General features: G+C 39.0%; 1 protein-coding gene across 1 annotated transcript in view; it reads right to left on the reverse strand.

Moving 5' to 3' along the window:
* Positions 1-13,963, reverse strand: part of LOC132405319 (slit homolog 3 protein-like) — a 630,603-nt gene extending 616,640 nt beyond the window's left edge. Inside the window, exon 1 of the mRNA XM_059990026.1 lies at positions 12,649-13,963. Coding sequence (XP_059846009.1) covers positions 12,649-12,821 — 173 coding nt within the window. The 5' untranslated portion in view covers positions 12,822-13,963. The remainder of the gene's footprint in view (positions 1-12,648) is intronic.
* Positions 13,964-16,241: the final 2,278 nt, after the last annotated feature.

The raw sequence follows: 16,241 nt of genomic DNA on the forward strand, positions 1-16,241 counted from the left end.
CAAGTCAGCTCAGTCCTGCAGCTTACAGCTTCCCCATTCTGGCATCTTCTCTCTCCACCTTCTCCCGAACTGAAAGCCCTCGAATCCCTCGCTCTTGGGCACACAAGAAAGAAAACCACTCCCAACATGGGGTGCCGCACATTCCAAACCCCTGTTATCTCTAGTCATAACCCAAACACACTACTGCTACAGAGAACCCTTTACATTAGCAGTGGAACCTTTCCCAGGGCATTACAGGTATATCACTTTGGAGACTGTTGGGGGATGACCTAGCAGAGGAAAGCCACAGCAGGCGTGTCCCTGGCTCTGAGTCTGGCTCCGTTGCTCAGAGAGAAGAGAAGAACTGTAGTAATAGAGGATTAAATGGTTAGGTGAACAGACAAGAAGTTCTGTGGATGAGAACAAGTTTCCTGGATGGTATGTTGCCTCCTGGGTACCAGGGTCAGTGACATCTCAGATCAAGTCCACAGCATTGTTAATTGGGAGGGTGAGCAGCCAGAGGATGTGGTCCACATGAGTACCCATAACATGGGTTGGAAGGGTGATGAGGTCCTGCAAATTGAGTTCACAGAGTTAGGTTCTAAGTTACAGGACAGGACCGCCAGCGTTGGGATCTCAGGATTGTAACCCATGCCACATGCTAGTGAGGCCAGAAATATGAAGATTATACAGTTTAAAATGTGGCTAAGGAGATGGCGCAGGAGGGAGAGCTGCAGATTTTTGGATTATTATGCTTTCTTCTCAGGAAGGTGGGATCTGTACAGAAGGGATGGTTTGCACCTGAACTGGTTGGGGACTAATATATTTGTGAAAAAATTTGCTTGTGCTGCAAGGGGGAGTATAAACTAGAATTGCAGGGGGATGGAAAGCAATGTACCCAAGCAGATAGTGGGGTGGTTGTGAGGAAAAATGTTGTTAAGCCTACATGCAATGTCAGGAATCGAAAGATGGCACATGCTGGAACTAATGTTCTGAATTGCATATATTTCAATGCAAGGAGTACAGTAGGAAAGGCAAATGAGCTTAGGGTATGGATCAGCACATGGAATTATGACATTTTAGCCAGTAGACAGATTTGGTTGCAGGAGGGGCGGTACTGGCAGTTCTTTGTTCCAGGATTCTATTGTTTTAGATGTGATAGAATGGGATGGGTTAAAGGGTTAAAGAGGGATGGGTGGTACTACTAATCAGGGGAAATGTCACGGCAGGATAGAATGGAGAGCTTGTCTACTGAGGCTACATGACTGGAACTGAGAAATAAGAAAAGGATGACCACATTAATGGGATTATATTATAGACCACCAACAGTCTGTGGGATTTAGAAAAGCAAATTTGTAGAGAAATTGCAGTCTGTTGCGAGAAACATAAGGTTTTGATAATAAGTGATTTTAACTTTCCACATAGTCACTAAGACTCACATACTGTAAAAGGGCTGGACGGGATAGAGTTTGTCAAATGGATTCAGAAAAAAAAAATTCCTTAATCGGTAATAGAGGTTCCAGCTACAGAGAGTGTGATAGTAGACCTCCTATTAGGGAATGAGACAGAGCAGGTGACAGAGTTTGAGTAGAAGAACCCTTTACATCTAATGATCATTATATTGTTAATTTTAACTAATTATGGAGAAGGATAGGTCTGCTGTAAATTAGAGAAAGGCCAATTTTGATGGTATCAGAAAGGATCTGGAAAGTGTAGTTGGGACAGGTTGTTTTCTGGCAAAGGTGCATTTGTTAAGTTTAAGGCTTTCAAAAGTGAGATTCTGGGAGTACAGAGTTTGTATGTTCCTGTCAGAATAAAAGTTTTCTAGAGATATTGAGGCCCTAGTTAAGAAAAAGGAGGTGCATAGCAGGTATAGGCAGGAAGGAGCATATGAGGTACTTGAGGAGTATAACAAATGCAAGAAGGGATTAAGAAGGAAATCAGGAGGGCTAGAAGAAGGAATGAGGTTGCTCTAGTAGACAAGGTGAAAGACAATCCCAAGGGCTTCTACAGAAATATTAAAAGCAAGAAGGTAGCAAGGGACAAAATTGGTCCTTTGTAAGATCAAAACAGACATCTATAAATGGAGCTGAAAGAGATGGGGGAGATCTTAAAGTGATTTTTTGCATCTGTATTTACTTGGGAGATGGTCACAGAGTAAAGAGAAGTAAGGAAAAGCAGCATCGAGGTCGTGGACTATATACAAATTACAGAGGAGGAGGTGTTTGCTGTTGAAAGCAAATTAGGGTGGACAAATCCTCAGAACCTGAGAAGGTATTCTGTCAGACCCTGTGAGGGGCTAGTGTAGAAACTACAGGGGCCATAGCAGAGATATGGGAAACTTCTTCGCCACGGGTGAGATGCCAAATGGTTGCAAGATAGCTAATGTTGCTTCATTGTTTAAAGGCTCCAAGACTTTAACAAGGCCTTTGATAAGGTTCTGCATGGGAGATTGTTCAAGAAGGTTCAGTTGCTTGGCATTTAAGATGATGTAGTAAATTGAATTAGACATTGGCTTCACTGGAGAACCAGAGTGTGGTAGTAGATACTTGCTTCTCTGACTGGAGGCCTACGATTAGTTGTGTGCCACAGTGATCAGTGCTGGGTCCACTTTGCTCGTCATCTACGTATATCAATGATCTAGATGATAATGTGATCAACAGGATTAGCAAATTTGCAAATGACACCAAGATTTGGGCTGTCATGGCTTGCAGAGGGACCTGAACCAACTGGAAAACAGGCTGGGAAAATACAGATGGAACTTATGTGTAGAGGACAAACCAAGGTAGGATCTTTATATTTTTTAGTAATTATAATACCTAAATATTTAAAAGAATTAACAATTCTAAATGGAATATCATTATATATATAAAATAGGGGTATTTAATGGAAATGATTCACTTTTATTCAAGTTAAGTTTATATCCTGAAAATTTTCCAATATCTTTTAGTATTTCCAAAAGATTAGGAATTGATTCCCGAGGGTTCAAAATAAAAACCAAAAGATCATCTGCGTAAAGAGAAATCTTATGTATGGTCCCATTCATAGAAATACCATGAATATTCTTAGCTTCACAGAGTGTTATGGCCAAAGGCTCCAGTACGAGATTAAACAATAAAGGGTCTAATGGACATCGCTGTCTAGTACCACGTGAAAGTGAAAAAAAAGAGGACCTGAAATTATTAGTAATAACTGTAACAATAGGATTCTTATAGATCATTTGAATCCACCTATTGAAATTATTACCAAAACCAAATTTTTCTAATACTTTAAACAAATACGACCACTCAACTCTATCAAATGCCTTTTCTGCGTCAAGAGAAATAACGCATTGGAGTTCCTTAGATAATGATGAATATATAATGTTCATCAATCTCCGAACATCAGAGAAAGAGTAACGGCCTTTAATAAAACCTATTTGATCTATAGAGATGATTTTAGTTAAAAATTTTCCAAACTGTTAGTCATCACCTTAGAGAGAATTTTTGCATCCACATTTAATAACGAAATAGGTCTATATGATGAACATTCAGTAGGATCTTTATCTTTCTTAAGGATTAAGGAAATAAAAGCTTCATAAAAAGAGAAAGGTAAACTACCCTTCTCAAAGAATTCATGAAATATTTCCAAAAGGTATGGACAAAGTAATCTTTCTGTAAAATCCTACCGAATAACCAGGAGCTTTGCCTGATTGCATTGACAACATAGCCTTCTGAATTTCATGCTCAGTAATTGGAGCATCAAGTACCTGTTGATCTTCAACAGAAATTTAAGTTGGAACATCCTATTAAGTGCAAGAAAACATTTTAAATGATTAACCGATTCCAACCTGATATAATCTTTGCACAAGAGACACATATCAGGTTATGTGATAAAAATCGATTTTTTAAATTTTGGGAGGATCCTCAGTTTCATGCAAACTCTCAAAGTAAAATTAGAGGTGTTTCTATTTTTATTAATTCTAACATTCCTTTTAATCATCAGGATATTATAGCCAATATTAATGGTAGATTTTTGATTGTTAAAGGAACAATTCATAACAGGAATATGGTTTTGGTTAATATTTATGGGCCAAATGTTGATGATCCCTCATTTTTAAAGCTGTTTTTGCTCTATTACCTGATTTAAATGAACATGTGTTATTAATGAGTGGTGATTTTAATACTTGTTTAAATCCTTTAATGGTAAGTCATCATCCAAACATCAACTCCCTACTTGTTTTGCATCTCTTATTAATCCCCTTTGAATTGATTATGGTTTAATTGAAATTTGGAGGCATATGCATCCTAGTGATAGAGAATATTCTTTTTGTCACATGCTCATAATAAATATTCGAGAATCAACTATTTTATAGTCAACCCTCAACTTCTATTTAATGTTCAGAAATGTGAATATGATGCAATTGTTATCTCTGATCATGCTCCTTTAAACCCAATATTTGAACTGAAAGATGTTGCTTCTACCAGACCACTTTGTCTTTTTCCAGAACATTTGTTAAAAAGTTCAGAATTTGTTGAGTTTATTGAAACTCAGATAAAAGAGTTTTTTTCTCATTAATAATACAAGAAACATCTCATAGTTAGTGATTTGGGTTACATTAAAAACCTATTTACGTGATCAGATTATTTTGTATGTAGCTAAGTTGAAGAAACAGAAAAGAATGGAATAAGAATAAGATCTCTAAATAAATTGAAGACTTAGATAACATCAATGCAACCTCTCCAAATGTTGTTGTGTTTAAAAGAAGAGTGGAATTACAATCACAATATAATTTCTATTAACTTATCCTTTTGAAGAATATTTGCTTAAATTGAGGTCAGTTTTATATTTTTGGGGATAAAAATAGTAAGCCCCAAGCTTCCAAATTAAGGGCAGCTAGAGCTAAAAGAAAAATCTTAAAGATTTGTAAAGAAAATGGAGATATAGCAAGTAACCATGAAGGTATCAATAATATTTTTCAAGATTTTTATTCTGATCTTTATAGATCTCAATTTCCTGCAGATTCCTCCAAAATGAAAGCTTTTTTTACACAAGACTAAATTTCCTCAAATTACTGTTGAAGTTCAACAGGTGCTTGGTGCTTCGGCCTGGATGCAGGCGGATTATTAGTTTGGCATGGACTAGATGAGCCAAAGGGCCTGTTTTTGTACGGTAGTGTTCTATGACTACGACTCTATGGCTCTAATAAAATTCCTTAGATTCTCCTAATGAGTAACTGGAAGCTAACCTTAAAGAGACATGTCAGGTTGATAGAATATTGTTACATTTCTATATGTAACAATGCAGAAAGACATTCTCCAGACATTAACACTCTAAGTGGACAGAATATTTACATAAAAAGTCATGCTGATATGCAGTCAGAAGATTCCAAATGCTTAGTGTGTAAAGTCTAATTAATCACACACCCTGTCTAAACCACACAGTACATTCCACATGGTCAGGCTTCCCCAGACCACTGACAGTGTAAGCTAATTAATATGTGGAACTCATCAATGTATTTTGTAAAGTGTGATGTCAGAGCTGCTCAACCCTCTGGACATAGGAACTACTGAAACCAAGTTTTTTGATATTTAATCTTTATTACTGGTTAATGGTTATCATATCATTATGTTAAACATTTACTTTGATGTCTCAGGTTGTTTTATCACATATCCCCTAAATTCAGAATGTTCACGATCTACCTCATCAAGGTATTCTTGCAGTCTATTGTCTACCACAAATCACTGGAGCTGAAACACTAAATTTTGCATTCTGCTATTAATTTACCTTTGTACTACTGTGATATACTTGTGTTCTGAAATTATCTGAATCGATGGCACACAAAACCGGTTTTTAATGTTTCGCAGCAGATGTGGCAACAATAAACCAATGCGAATTACCTTCACCCATCTACATTTGTGGTCAGTGTAAGAAGACTTCAGGATCAAAGTGAGAAATCAATTTACTATGCCATAATTACAGGAGATCATGGTCCACAAAGAAGGATAAACAATCCTGATGTGTTTTGAACCAGAACATTGAAAATTCATTTCCTCCCAGAGACAATGCTTGACCCATTGAGCTCTATCAACAATTTTTTCTTGATAGAAATGCCTCTAAATTTGTGAAAATTGAAGAATATGCCCTCAATCCGAACTAGGAATGCACATTCCATCCAACCACTACTGCCCCTTTAATCCTTGATTTTGGTTTTTCATATGATATCTCTACCCTCCAATGACATTACTTTCCTTACTTACTTGTAGTCCTTGCTCTTCACAACATCAGAATGAAAATATCAATTCAGGGGTTTCTTTTAACATGGGTGCTGTAAAGACACTGTGGCGGGAAGCTTTAAGTACAGTAAAACAACCGAGCTTGGGAGATCCATTCCCACTACAAGTGACTTAGAAGGAGTCTGGAAAGATTCACACACAAAATACTGGAGGTACTAGGCAGCATCTATGGAAATGAATAAACAGTCAACATTTCATGCAGAGACCATTCTTTAGGATGCCAGAATAAAAAGCTGGGAGGAGGAAAGAAGGCTAGCTGGAAGGTGATAGGTGAAGCCAGGTGAGAGGGTAAGGTCTAGGACTGGAGAAGAAGGAATCTGTTGGGACAGATGAGTGGATCATACTAGAAAGGAAAGGAGGAGGGGGATCAAGGGAATGTGATAGATGGATGAGATGAGATAAATGGTAAGAGTCGGGAAGGGAGTAGATAATTTTTACCAGAAGGAGAAATAGATGTTCATACCATCAGGTTGGAGGCAACCCAACAGAAGATCATCTGAAAAAGACTGGTGGCCTTGAGCAGACTCTATATGATTTTCTCCCACTCCATTACTTTGTTTTTTTTTATTTACAGATTCTGCAAAGTAACAGACCCATCTGACACAACGACCCTCACACCAGCCAATTAACCTACAAACCTGTACATCCTTGGGTGGTGTTGGATAACCAGAACATCCAGACAAAACCTATGTGGTCATGGGGAGAACGTACAAACTCTCCACAGACAGCAGCAGAACTGAACCTGGGTCACTAGCACTGTAATAGCATCACATTAACCACTACACTACCATGATTTTAAAACATTTCCAAGGATTGTTTAGCAAAAAAGATTCTGGCACTAGAAAGGAGCTACAAATAATGCAAAGTGCATTTGTGAAGTATACAATATTAACAACTAGCAATGCACAGAAGTTTCTGAGATCCTTCAGAGAAACACAGATCTAAACAAGTAACTATCTCAAAGCAAAATGAAGCTTTCAGAAACGGTGACTGAAATTTAACTCTTTTGGAAAATCCTCGCCTGGTATTTTTGCCAAAATTATGAATTTAGCTAACTTGCCAAAAGAAAAATCATTTCTTGAGAGCCTTTCTTCATATAAAACTGAAAAGGGACTTTCTGCTGCTTTCTCTCACTGCCTAGCTGTAAAACCACAATATTTGCGCTTTATCTTGTAATGGATATAAAACTCTCAGAGAAAAGAACTTCATAGATAGAAAGCTAGATAGATTAGCAATCCACAATATCCTCAAGCCTATAAATATCTCAATTAAACTAAGCTAAATTAAATTAACTATCTTAACTGAGTTATAGCAACAAACTGTTGAACAAGGCTTTCTATCTTGTAACTACCTACACCCCTCCCTGAGATGAAAGTAGTAGCCAGCCTTCAATACCCAGTATTTTGTGAAGTTTGCAGTAATGGTTGGAGCTGTGTAAATACCAATAAAAAATATCTACAGGCAAAACCCATCAATTATATCAGAAGCTTTGGTCCGGCAGTTCACGAAAGTGTATTTCTGATAAGGAGTCATTTACCTGTTTCTGCAAAGGGTTTCCCATTTAAGTAACATGAGGTAGAAATTCCAACTGGCAAACCTCATGAACAGATGTTTAATGCACTTGTACTACTTTTCCTGTGTGTATTATTTTACACAGGCTGTTTAATATCAATGGCTTAATGTCCATGTTAAAAACAGCACACTCTGGAATGCAGTACAAGTGCATTAGGCATTTGTACATTGAGTGTCCTAATTGGAATATGGGCCTCTAACACCAAAGGACACTACGCATAAGGGGTTGGAGTTTCTGCCCTCTCCATGGCATTATCAGCAGCCAGCCATCATTTTACAGAAAAAAATGGATGTTGTTACTGCCACAATTGTCATAAAAATATAACTCTGACATCAGTATGAGTACAGACTCCTCCATGTGCCTCTGGCCTACAGGTGTGCTTGGCTGTTTTTGGAGAGATACCTTCATTCCAACCACTAAAAGGGACACATTGGACTAAGCCATCAGAAAGACAACAGAATACAAGGCCAAACACGGAGTCCCTGAAACTGAGATTCCAACCTTCTCTTCATGCCTTATCAGCTCTGACTAAATGGGAGCACTCTTCCATCCCAGGCAGAAGATAGTTGCTTCATGTTCTAGTATTGAGCCTCCATCAATATGAAGGCCTGAGATATTATATTGGAAAAGAGAAAGCAAGTTCTTCCCCGTCCTGAACAATATTAATCCAAGAAAGAAAGCCCCCCCAAAACTTCCCTGCACACTTCCTTGGAGCTGCTGTGGAAATTAGCTGTTACACTGTTTCCATTACAATAATGCTTACACTTAGAAGCATTGAATTTATCTTTCTTAATGTAAAATAACCCAAGGTATGGGCAAATGACTCAAAGATTTTTTTTTTGAGATACAGTGCAGAATAGGCCCTTTGAGCCACACTGCCCAGCAACCCCCTGTCTAATCCTAGTCTAATCATGGGACAATTTATAATGACCAATTAACCTACCAGCCAGTAGGTAGGAAGCCAGAGCATCCAGAGGAAACCCACGTAGTCACGGGGAGAATTTACAGTCTCCTTACAGGCAGTGCTGGGATATGAACCCAGGTCACCTGTACTGTAAACCTTCGTGCTAACCATAATGCTACCGTGTCACCCTAGAATGGTTGAGAAAACAACACAAAGTACACACTGATAATGGAAAATAAAGCAGTGATAGTAACTCACAGCATTGAAAATAAATCGAAGAACGTGCTAATAAACAGTAACAGTGAAATTGTACACAGCACTTGCTTGTAGACTGTAAAAATAAACCACTACATGAGTCTAATACTGCATCTGAAAGAAACACCATGCATACCTATAATACACAATGGAAAATCATCATGCCACATAGAAATGTTCACTAGAATGTAAAGTAATCCAGAGAACACGTTAACAAATTACCAGAAAAGTGAAAAAAGCCAAGCTCACTGATGCTCAGTTCAGTGACTGATAATGGAAAACTACTGTACATACACACACAGACCCCTCACTACAACGAAAAGCTAACAATTGCACACATTAAAAATTTACTGTGTTGAAAGACAATCCATAACAACTCTCATAATTCACAAATGGAAAATTGCAACAAAATGCTTGGAACATGATATTGTCAAAACCAAGACTTCATGGCAACATTCCCAATTCTAGCAAAGGCAACCATATATTATGTCATTCTGCAAGCAAGAGACCACAAAATCTCTCTATAATCCATGCCATTCCAAGTATTAAGGACCTCAGAGAGGAAAATGGATTGCTTTACACCTAATCCATTTCTTTTATCTCCATTAACCCGGCTCCAGATCCACAGCAATGGCAGAAACTTTCTTGCAAGAAAATCATTGCTGAAGTTCATAAGGAGCCCTCCAAGCTCCCTTATAATGATTCAACACAATCAAAAATAATGCCACTACACAAAATCAACAATTCACAATAGCTTAAAGAAACCCGTATCACACTCCAAATTAACAATTCACAACTAAATCATAATTCACCATGCAAAATAATCCACAATATACAGTGTTAATTCAGAGCACACACTAAAAATTCAAAATGGAAAATAACCCACAGCATTCCCTAATATCTCACAGCTATATGTAAAATGTCCCACTGCACATATTATTTTGTTTCAAAATTCATTCACTGCACACACTAATAATATAGTGTACAAGAAGTATTTCATGGCTATCTGAAGAAGACAAGTATCAGAGATATATTGTACTTGCATACTTTGACAATAAAATTAACCTTGAAGCCAGAGTAAAGAATATTAATGCTTGCAGTCATTAATCCAGGCATTGGGAAAAAAGTTGGAAAGTCATATTGAGTACACAACTAAGTATAACAATCATATTGAGTATAACAATTGGGAAGTCATATTGCAGTTGTGTAAGTTTCGTTAGGCCGCTTTTGGAGAAATATGTGCAATTCCAGTTACCGCTTTTAAGGATGCGGAGACCTTGGAGAAGGTGCAGAAGAGCATCACTGGGTTGTTGCCTGGATTGGATAATATTTGTTATATAGAGAGGTTTGACAAACATGGATAGTTTTCTCTGAAGTGTCAGAGGCCAAGGGGAGACCTGATAAAGCTGTATAAAATTATGAGAGGCATAGATAGGGTATATAGCCTTTTTCCCTGGGTTGAAATGTCAAAAAACCAGAGGACATAGATTCAAGGTGGATATGGGAAAGCTTAAAGGGGATTTGAGAGGCAATGTGTAAAAGCCATTCATACAGACACAGGAACAGGCAGGGAACAGAGGGATAGAGATCATGTGCAGGCAGATGGGATTAGTTTAGATTGGTACAGATAGGCTCAAGGGCCTGTTCCTGTGCTGTTTTGTCTGCCTTCTATGTTTACAATATAACCCGAAGCACACAATAATGATTTACAATGTAAAATAATGCAAGGCAGACACTGATGATTCACAACACTGTAAAATAATTCATAACATACCAGGAATTCAAAACGTAGAATAATTCACTGTACATGGTAATAATGTATAATGTAAAATAGTCCACAACACATTCACAGTGAGAAGTAACCCAAGGCACACACTAATAATACACAATGGAAAATAATTCACAACATTCATTAGTAAATCACCGTTACATACAGTTTATGTCACACCAAACATGAACAACTCACAGAATCAGAGTAAGATAATCAATAACACACACACATAATAGGCCATGCTGTAAAATAAAACGTAGCACACACCAACAGTTCAACAAACTTTAAAATGGCCCACAGCACAGACTAAAATTTCCCATACAGTAAATTAACCCACTTATACCTCTAGTAATTTACAATACCTTAAAATAACAGAGAAAAATAATTCACCTTTCAGTAAAATAGCACAGCACACGCTATTAACACACTACAGAAAGAAACTCACAATACCCACCAATAATTCATAGACATGAAACAGAAAAAGAATAACTTTATTTATGCATACTGTTGTAGGTATTGGAGATTGGGTAGCACATGTTAGCACAGCACTGGTGTAAATCTTTCAATGTGTTAACACGACGCATATTGCACAACTAGATCTTACGGGTCAGAAAGTCAGAGGTTCCCTCCCTTGTTTAGTATGAGTAAACTGGAGTATGAGTGGGCTGAGTATGAGTAGTTGCTGCAGCTGATCAGTTGTCACTGGCCCCTGCTGGAAGGTCAATGCATAGAGTCGCCGGTGACGGCAGGACTGGATTCTCAATGTACAGGCTAACTTTCAAAAGAAAAGCCGTGTCACCAAGGTATTGGGAGAAGAATAAATCATCTGCATCACTGGCCCACGCTCTCAACAGAAGTAGAATTCACAGCAATATTGAAGATATTTTTATCGTGGGTAGAGAGATCCCACTTCCATTGTTATGGTGAATCTTGTGTATATAAACCAGAAACTTTCCACTATAAATAACTTGGTCTGTGGTTTTGGACAATGAATTGAGCGCATCAAGCAAGAAAAGGAGTAAACACGACATTTTAACCCACTCTGATCCTTCACTCGCTCTGGATATCACCTACTACACTTGGTCGGGCTGCAGCATAACCACAAACACTTCTTCTGCCACTAAAGCCAGTTTCTGTACAGACTCCTCTAACTCAATGCCCCGTGGGGCTTGGAATGCCTCCACAGTGCACATCCGGTCTCAAAGTGTAACGCTTTACACGGCTGGGATTTCAAGCGAGTTTGGTGGTAATAAGCGACCCGCGCTTCGTTTTTGAGCTCAACGTTCTGACTTGGTCTGGCTTTAACATTTGCACTTGGGATACTTTATTTAAGAAAGAAAGCTAAATAAGGTGAAGTATCCCGTAACAGCGTGCTCCCACGTGTCAATATATGAGACTTGTCAGTACCCAGGGCGAAAGCATTGTCCGCTTTTACGTCATGTGCCCCTCCGTGCCAGGCTGCCAAGGCTTCAGGACCTTTCAAAAGAACATGAAACACTGAACATTTATGTGCAGGGGTTTGCCCTAATTAAAACACTGATACTCCTCCTCGTCCTGTCCTTGACGACACGTTCTGAGGAGGCGTGTTTTTTGAAATGGTCTATAGTGGGGTCACGTTCCAATTATCGCTCAGAGGAAGCTTTGCAACTGGTTTAGACAGCACAATCTGTGCTTCCATTCTAGCTTATTACCCTCCTGGCAAGACAAATAATTCACCATATTTACCGCACGAGTTTCGTTGTAATTTAAAACCCGACATTTAAAACAGAGAAGGTCGTAACATCCATTTTAAATGCGGATTCCCTGAAGTACATTTTTTTTTACTTTTTATATTGTAAGTTGGGTATAATGAGTAAAAAGCGTGCCGTTATTACAACTCGCGTTTACTTACAGTCTCTCGGTGTTCCTGGGTATTCCTCTCGGAACAGCCTTTAATCCCAAATGATGGCAATCCACATTGGATCCAGAGCAGATGCAGCGGCTGGGGCACGCATGGATGTAAACTCCAGAAACTAACAGAGTCAGCAGGACAAACCCTGCCAAGTTCTCTCTCAATTTAGCCATTAAAGAAGATGAAGAAAAGAAGGAATAGGTGGGAGGGAGAGAGGGCGGAAGATAGAGCGACAGAGAGAGAGAGAGAACGGGAGTTCAAAGACTGAAAAAAAAGAGAACGGAGTTCGGTCTTTCCTCTGATCAGTTTAAAGTTTTGCACAGGCTCAGACAGTCGGTTCAGCCGTCAGCTCTGGTGACTCCCGGTGAGATAAATCTTAAAGATCCAGTCTTCTGGAGACCATTACACAGAGAAGTTACCGGCCTCTCTCTTGCCTATATTCTTAAATTCCAAGTAATCCTGCAAACTATTGTCACCAACAAATTCCAGGCTAGATTCCTTCAACTTCCCCCACCCACCCCCACACAACCAACTTTCTTTCACTTTAAAAACTCCTGACGGTCAGAAAGAGGAGGTTGAGAACAGCGTGCAAATATAGATTCTTCACAAAAGGCAGGGGAAGAAATTCCAGCTGATAGGCTTCGTACTGAACTGTACTCCTGATCTCTCACCCCAGCCTTTAAAAAAAATCAACTCTTGATTGGAAGAGGAGAAATGTGAACAAAAGCTGTAGGCAAAACCAAAGTAGCCTCTCTTGATGGTCTAAACATTCATCAAATCTCTCAGCACAATCCCACACTCCTGTCACCAAATCCTAGGTGATCTATACCTTCAGCTCCATCAGACTTCTGCACAAGCCCTTTTAAGCACACACTTTGAGGGGGTTTGGTTTCTCTTGCCTATTTTAAAGCCTCACACAATTGTTCCTCCTTCCTGATGTTGCTTTGGATGTGATTGTTGTAAAATCCTAGAGCTGCTCCTGTCATTTCCCAGCTCTGCACTCTGGAGTGTGAGGGTGTTTTTAGTTGCAATAAAAGTTCTCTTATCCTCGCCCTAAATTCCCAGCTGAAGTTTCTACTGGCTCCCTCTCTGCTGATGTCACTCAACGTGTTAGAATGAAAGCACATGCACACACTTACAAGGCACACTCTCTCCTCACACAAACACACCTCCTGGAATTACCTCTCTCTTGCACGCAAGCACCCACACACACTCACACACACATTTCTAAAACACATTCTTTACTTTCATACAGCATTGTTCACGTCCTTATTCTCCCTTTACATCCAAATTCTTTTTCATGTGTGCAAATTTCCATATTTACATGTTTTTTTTCTGTCTCATAAACACATGTATTTCTTACATACAAATGCACACAAAGCTGTGATCTTACACCTTAATCCATTACTTTTAATATTTCTGCCACTACTAACATATTCAATCACAAACCGAATTGTGACCTACCATCTCTTCCACAAACACTCACTCTCATTTGCCCCTCTCCACCTCAGATACGTACGCTTACATGCATACTTTTATGCAAAAAAAAGTTCCTTGGGGATATTTGGCTTTCTGCTGGTGTAGCTCCAGGAGGCGGTCAGCAGAACTTAATAGAGCAATGGATGGTTTCAATTATTGTATGAGTTTGTTCCCTTTCTCTGTTTTTTTAAGGGATTTGGGAGCAAAAGGCTGATAAGAGCAGGAGGAGCCCATGTTACCCAGGTTCAGTTGGGATTCATTTTCAGTGCAATGAGGATGATGAGGTACAGCAGGGCATTCTCCTTCCTCCCTTCCTCCCTCAGGCAGTACTGCCGGGCTCAAGGACAGCTTCCACCTCACTGTTCTGAGACTACTGAATGGTCCTCTAGTACAGTAAGGTTGGAATCTTGACCTTACAATCTACCTCATTGTTCACATTTTCTCCATAGTTGTTACAATTTATTCTGCATTGTTATTGTTTTATGGTGTTCCATTTCAATGTGCTGTGTAATTATCTGATCAGTAGGAACAGTATACAAGATAAACTTTGCACTGTACCTCAGTATATGCGACAGTTTCCAGTTCAGTAAGAACATTGAGACATCATCGTGGGTTAGGCCGAGAGAGGAACTCGGGTCTCCATATCCAAAAGTTGTTTTAATGGAATGACTACCTTACTAAGACTTGCTGAGGATGTCAGCATGTTAGAAAAACCTTTTCCTTCATGTATAGGCATGCATTAGCCTGCACGCTGACAGATCTGAACATCATAGAATGTGTCTGATATTCTTTGAGGCTTGGTATTCCCAGTTCTCAAAGGACTGGAACTAGTGTCACAAGCTGCAGCAATTCTGGGCTACCTGCCAGAAATACAACATATAGATTTTGTTTCTTTCTCATATACACCTCCTGACATATTCATATGGATGCATGTATGCTCCTGTCACATGGATAATCTCCTTCGTTCTCTAGCTCTCTCTTTAATCTTTCACCTTGGGCATGAATTGCATAACTTCTTAGTAAAACTCACAGTGAGTGACTGGGAACATCTTATTGTTACATAATTACATTCATTTCACATTTCTCTTTCATACAAATTCTCTCATGTTGTCACAGTTTCACAATTTTATATCCTCCCATTCTTCATCTGGCATCAATCTGCTATATTATATTATGTATAGAGCTAAATTATCTTTTAGACAAATTGGGAGATCACAAGTGTGTAGAATCATTCTTAAAGAAACGTATTCACTTAGGGTTTTTACAAGATCTAGACGTTCCAAAGTATGTTTGATATCTGGTCACTGTGTTATCAACGGTAACATGGCAGTGAATATGAGCACAGCAAGATTCGCCAATATGCAATGAGGTTTGAAAGTGGTGATGTTGGTCGATGAACGAGAATCGTTCTTTTGATGGGAAGAATTCCGCTTTTCAAGTAGCGCAGTGGATTTGTTAACCCCACCAAACCTGATAACAGCAGCTTCACTTAAAGTGCATTGTCTTTACTGTTGTGGAATACTGATGGAACTGCTTAGGAGAATCCTGAAGCTTTGCAGTAACTAAAGATGTTGCCTGTGGACCTCACATGCCAACCACCACTCACCACAATAATTGTGGAAGTCTTACTGAAGAGATTTTATCCACTCTGACTGTATTTAACCGACACTGTTTCAAGAAAATTCACTCAGATTTCTCCCTTATTTCTCGTCAGGAACAGTTGGCATCAATGATCACCTCAGCGAATAGTTGGGATTTGAACAGAAATGTTATTCAGCACAGTAATAGAGCCTTCAGTTCTTTGAGTCCACAACGGCAATCTAATATCCTTCACGTACCCTTTATCCGCCCCCACCCCCCATCAACTCCCTTGGGATTCCACCACCTGTTTATTGTCAGTGCTCATCCCTCAACCAACACCTACACATTCATACCTTATTGCATTTTGTGTGCAAATTCACTACCAGCTTTCAGTCAATAACAGTGAATTGGCCTCAAATGTACTTAGGTGGTTTTGGAGTCTCTAAATCCTGTGGCATTCTCTGATTACGTCCAATACTTTCTTTAAGAACGTTTCTACAAATTTGAGATCTTATGTTTCAAAGATAGTTTAT

Source organism: Hypanus sabinus, chromosome 15 (genome assembly GCF_030144855.1).
Source record: "Hypanus sabinus isolate sHypSab1 chromosome 15, sHypSab1.hap1, whole genome shotgun sequence".
NCBI classification, from domain to species: Eukaryota; Metazoa; Chordata; class Chondrichthyes; order Myliobatiformes; family Dasyatidae; genus Hypanus; species Hypanus sabinus.